This window comes from Protobothrops mucrosquamatus, unplaced genomic scaffold (genome assembly GCF_001527695.2).
Source record: "Protobothrops mucrosquamatus isolate PMUCROS unplaced genomic scaffold, P.Mucros_1.0 scaffold3146, whole genome shotgun sequence".
Classification (NCBI taxonomy): domain Eukaryota; kingdom Metazoa; phylum Chordata; class Lepidosauria; order Squamata; family Viperidae; genus Protobothrops; species Protobothrops mucrosquamatus.
In genome coordinates, this window is record NW_015389146.1 from 314769 (window position 1) to 320487 (window position 5719).

Below are 5719 nucleotides of genomic sequence, written 5' to 3' on the forward strand. Positions count from 1 at the left end.
TGGGGAAAGACAGAGAGGGGGGAAAGGGGGGGACTCCGAGGGGGGAGGGACGTGGGGGGGACAAAGAGGGGGGAGTCCGGGGGGGGCTAAGAGCCACTCACCCTCCATGGTGGTGGAAGGCAGCGCAGGCGACATCTGGGGCAGGGGGTCCCCCATGGCGGGCGCGGGAGGGGCCCAGAGGCCTTCGGCAGCCACGCAGCAGCGGCTCGGAGGGCCCGGAGCCCCCCTCGACGCCAGGCCGGCGCTTCCCCGAGGCCCGGGACGACGGGCCGGGGCTCTGGGCCGGGTCTCCGGGCCGGCGGCGGGCAGAGGGAGCGGAGGCCGCGGCGGAGACGGCGACGGCGACGGCGGCTACAAATGTATCCAGCTCAAAGGAAACACCCTGCCCCACGTGACGCGACCGCCTGCTGGGAAAGCCCCGCCCACGTTCTGCCCACGCCCCTTATGCAAATCGAGGGGGCGGAGGGGCGGGGCGCGAGTTCTCGACCCAGGGATTTTTTTTAAAAAGAAGAAGAAAAAAAAAAAAAAAGCGCCGACGACGGACGGGATCCCGTGTCTTGCTGCCGGGCGGGTTCGGACGATGCGCGGTGCATGACGACGCAGCCTCTTCCCGGCCCACGAGTCGGCTCGGGCCGACACGCACGAGGCCGCTCGGAAAGGACCTGAGTCTGCAAGTCGGGCTTAGGCTGCTCGTGGGGATGCGGCTGGTAGGTCCGAACGCGGCTCAAAGCCGCGTGCACCAGCTCTTGCGGTGGGCTAGCCCAGGAATGGCGTGCATGCAACGGGCCGACCCTCACGTGGAAAGACTTGCCAAGTTTCGCGTATTGTGTGAATGCAGCTTTTTAGAATGCTTCGTTGTGATGCCTCGCCGGTCAACCGGTGTCCCCTCCCTGGGCGTACGAATGCTTTTTGGAGGTTGGGCAGCCACTTGTCTGAAATGGTATAAGGCAGGGGTCTTCAAACTTGGCCCTTTGATGACTTGTGGACTTCAACTCCCAGAATTCCTTAGCCAGCGTGCCTGGCTGAGGAATTCTGGGAGTTGAAGTCCACAAGTGATAAAAGGGCCATGTTTGAAGACTCCTGGTATAGGGTCTCCTGCTTGAGAAGAGGGTTGGACTAGAAGACCTCCAAGGTCCCTTCCAGCTCTATTCTGATTGATTGATTGATTGATTGAAATGGTCCAGGGTCTCCTCCTTGAGCAGGGGGTTGGACTAGAAGATCTCCAAGGCCCCTTCCAGCTTTATTCTGATTGAATTGATTTAAATGAGTCCTGTGAAGCAGCCTTTCTTTCTACTGATAAATGATTATTTGGTTTTTTCATTCTGCAGTCGGACGAAGCGTCCTGTGCGACCTTGCAAGCTTGCTGCGTTTTTCGCACCCAGACCTCCCTTGCAGCTGCAAGGTCAGCCTGGCAACGTCTAACAACCTTCCTGGAATAGCTGCCCACTTTGGCCTCACAGTGGGCACCTACCCAGGAATAAATCCTTATTTTGTCAATTATATAACTGCTAGAACTGTGTTTCACGACCGTGACAATTTTACATTGTGTGTACTTCAACTCCCAGGCTGGCTGGGGAATTCTGGGAGTTGAAGTCCACACAACTTAAAAAAGTGGTCAAGGTTGAGAAACACTGCACTAAGCTCCATTGGAAGAGCCTCAAAACGTTTGAAACTACCCACATCCGGGTCTCACTGTACCCCTGACTTCCGCTTCCTTTCACTTCCAGGCTTTTCCTGGCGAGCTAGGCTGCTCCTCTCTATGGTACGCCCACTTGTCTACCTCGGCTTGGCCGCGACGTCGCATCATGTTGGGGCTCCAGAAACCGGAAGTAGGCCTGAACAGATACCGGAAAAAGTGGTTCCGCTCTCGGGAAGTAGTTTCGGCAGATGCCGGAAGAGAAGGCCCCGGCAAACGGCGAGAGCCTAAGATGGCGGAGGTGGTGAGTGCGGAGCGGAGGGAAAAGGAGAGGAGCCGGGGAGGGGACACCGGGGAGGGGGCCTCGAGCGTCCGCCTAATTTCCCCTTTTTGCAGGAGGAAGTGACCGAAGGGTGTAACCTCCCCGTCTTGCGCCGTAACCAAGAAAACGAGGACGAGTGGCGTGAGTAAGGGGGGGCGGGTTTAAGGAGGGAGAGGCGGAGCTTGAGGAGAGGTGGGCGGGGCTTGGGTGGGAGGGAGGGGCCACGTGAAACGGTCCATTGAGACTACAAATCCCATTCAGACTTTGTTGAAGGAAGGGTTTAAAGAGGAGGGGGGAGACTCTCACTGGAGGGGCCCCCAAGATTAGAACCAAGGTAGTGCGGTATAGTGGTGAGAGCACGCTGGACCTCTCTGTTCTTCGTTTAAATCTGGGGTCTTCCAACTTGGCCCTTTTTGTGACTTGCGGACTTCAACTCCCAGAATTCCTCAGTCAGGCATGCTGGCTGAGGAATTCTGGGAGTTGAAGTCCACAATTAGGGGTCTTCCAACTTGGCCCTTTGATGACTTGTGGACTTCAACTCCCAGAATTCCTCAGCCAGCGTGCCTGGCTGAGGAATTCTGGGAGTTGAAGTCCACAAGTCATCAAAGGGCCAAGTTGGAAGACCCCTGATTTAAATGTATTGGCTGACCAATTCCAGTGGGAATTGCACAGTACGGGTGCCCCTTGACTTACGACAGTTCATTTAGTGACAACTCGTAGTTTTAAAATCTTCCATCTGTGCGGTTTTAATATTTTAATCATTCTTCTACTTCTTTTGTATCTTTAAGCTGCCCAGAGTCACCCGATAGGGACGAGGGGCAGCATGAAAAAAAATTAATGAATAAATAAAATACAGTCCTCAATTTGCAACCATTCGTTCAGTGGCCAATTTTACCTCTTAAGCCTGAATTCTTCACATCCTGGTTGTAAAGTGTTTTCTGGGGTACTTCAGAGTTTTCTAAACCTTATCAAGTTTGTTTTCTCTTAAAATAATCTGCTTTCTCTCTTTTCATTTCACAGCACTGGCTGAAATCCTGAGTGTTAAAGACATCAATGGCCGAAAACTTTTCTATGTTCACTATATTGATTGTGAGTACACGAAACAGACGTGGAGCCATTGAATAATTGGGAAGGAAAATATTGCCACGGTCTTTTCCAGATGGAGATTATAGAAGTGAGCGGAGGGCCCTTAGAATCCTATCGGGACCACGATGAAACTGAAGTTAAGATAATTGTTAAGCCCTCGACTTATAACTGTTCATTTAGTGACCGAAGTTACAAGAGCACTGAAAAAGTGACTTACGATCATTTTTCACACCTGTGACCATTGCAGCGTCCCCCGTGGTCACGTGATCAAAATTCAGACGCTTGGCAACTGACTCCTATTTATGACGGTTGTGGTGTCACGTGGTCCTCTTTTGCGACCTCCTGACAAGCAAATTCAAAAGGGAAGCCTGATTCGCTAGTAACTCGGGTTACTAACTTAACAAGCGCAGTGACCCGCTTAACAAGGGCGGCGAGAAAGGTCGTAAAACGGGGCAAAAGTTCACTTAACTGTCTCACAGCGACATAAATTTTAGCCTCCGTTATAGTCGTAAGTTGAGGACTACCTGTTCCCCCCGCCCCAGGAGTGGAAGATTTTTGGCTTGTTATCAAGACATCAGTTCTGGGGTCTAGATCGGTCTTCCCCAGTGAGGCCTTCGCCAGACTGCCCCACACATCTGGAGGACTGGGTGTCAATCTGGGCTTTTGCACTTCGGTCTGTTCCTGGCTATGTGTGTGCTGTTTAGAAAATAAAATATTGAAGCGTAGTCACCTGACAGCTACTATGAGAAGCACAGAAAAGGTTGAAGAATGGAAAGGGGGAAAAAACAAGATATTTATGAATGTCTTGCTGGAGATTTGCTATTTAGGGTAGAACTTGTTTTTTTTTAACTTTATAACAGTTTGGCCGATGAAAGCTTAGTAACTTCTTATTTACAGGCTTGTTTGTATTAAATGGTCTGGCTTATTTTATCCTGGTGTTCGCTTTTCTTTTAATCTGTTTATATATATACATATAAAGTCCCCCAGCCGGCTTTCGTGGCTAAGGCGGGATTAGAACTCACCGTCTCCTGGTGATTGGTTCAAAATCACCCAGCTGGCTTTTGTGCCTAAGGTGGGACTAGAACTCCCTGCCTCCTGGTAATTGGCCCAACATCACCTGGCTGGCTTTCATGCTGAAGTCTGGACTAGAATTCACCGTCTCCTGGTGATTGGCCCAAAGTCACCCAGTCGGCTTTCATGCCTAAGGCAGGAACTAGAAGTCACCGTCTCCTGGTGATTGGCCCAAAGTTACACAACAGGCTTTCATACTAACATGGGACTAGAACTCACTGTCTCCTGGTTCCTAGCCTGATGTCTTAACCCCTATAGTAACCAAACTGGCTCTTTTACCCCCCTTGCTTGACCACTGCGAGCCTTTTCCTAAAGCGGGACTAAACCTCCGTGTCTTTCCTTCACCTCCCAGTTAACAAGCGGCTGGACGAATGGGTCACTCACGACCGGCTGGACCTAAAGAAGATCCAGTTCCCAAAGAAGGAAGCCAAGACCCCCACCAAGAACGGGCTGCCGGGATCCCGGCCCAGCTCCCCGGAGCGTGACGTGGTACGAACTGCGGGCCTTTGGGGGGGAGGGAAGAGGTGTTGACGGGAAGGGCACGCTGGGGAGGAGGTCCTCGGATCGCCTTTAGCCATCCCGGGGGCCGAAGTTCCATCCCACTTGCCCAGGCTGTAACCAACCCAGGTTAGGGAAGCTTCTGCGATGACGTGAGAATGGGGGAAATGGATAGCATTGATGGATTTCTTCTGCTTTTTCTCCCCCACGCCGAGATCTCGGACTGCAGCTTGGTCTGGAGATGGAGGGGCCTCCCCATACGCTCTCTCTCCCCCCAGCCCCGAGCAGGACTCGCGTCCTTTCCCCACCTGTTGGTAATGCCCGTCTTCCTCTCTACTCAGAGGAAGACCTTGGATCTACAACCAGCCACTCCATCCAGCGGTAAAACCCTACCCATCCCGGTGCAGATAACCCTCCGTTTTAACCTATCTAAAGAGAGGGAGGCCATCCCTGGCTCGCCCGACCAAGCCCTCTCCTCCAGCTCCTGCGTCCAGCCAAACCATCGTTCCACGGTACAAAAACTGGCACTCAGCCGCCATGGCTTGTTGCTTTGATGTCTCATTTTTGCTCGGCCCGCTTCTCCAAGAGGCCGCACCAGCTGGGCGGGGTTGAGTTAGGTCTGGGCTGGCAAGGGAGACCTCCGGGGGGAGAGGGAGGGGAAGGTTGCCCAGGAGCGTTGTGGCCTTTCCTTCCAAGCCCCCCCCCCCACACACACACACACTCTTCCCTCCTGAGTCGAGGCAGGGCAGACCATATCCCACCGTAGAACAGAAGAAAACAAGATTTAAAATAGGCCGGACCTGGCTAAAAGCTTGATATTAAGTTTAAACCACAAATGAAAAGTGCTAGGCCAGGGGTAGGCAACCTTGGCTCTTTTATGACTCGTGGACTTCAACTCCCAGAATTCCTGAGCCAGCATGAGGGAAACTTTGGCCCCTTCCTGACTCGTGGACTTCAACTCCCAGAATTCCTGAGCCAGCATGAGGGAAACTTTGGCCCCGTCATGACTCGTGGACTTCAACTCCCAGAATTCCTGAGCCAGCATGAGGGAAACTTTGGCCCCTTCCTGACTCGTGGACTTCAACTCCCAGAATTCCTCAGCCAGC

The 5719-nt window shown here is 52.9% G+C and overlaps 1 protein-coding gene across 2 annotated transcripts in view; it reads left to right on the top strand.

Annotated features, from left to right (window-relative positions):
• The first annotated feature begins 1927 nt into the window (after window positions 1-1927).
• KAT5 (lysine acetyltransferase 5) overlaps window positions 1928-5719 on the top strand; it is a 12768-nt gene continuing 8976 nt past the window's right edge. The window contains exons 1-5 of one of the 2 annotated variants that reach the window (XM_029286229.1): window positions 1928-1940; window positions 2033-2099; window positions 2979-3047; window positions 4468-4604; window positions 4961-5125. In XM_029286229.1, the coding sequence (XP_029142062.1) occupies window positions 1929-1940; window positions 2033-2099; window positions 2979-3047; window positions 4468-4604; window positions 4961-5125 (450 nt within the window). In that variant the 5' untranslated portion in view covers window position 1928. The remainder of the gene's footprint in view (window positions 1941-2032; window positions 2100-2978; window positions 3048-4467; window positions 4605-4960; window positions 5126-5719) is intronic. The other variant, XM_015826478.1, reaches the window with a different exon arrangement.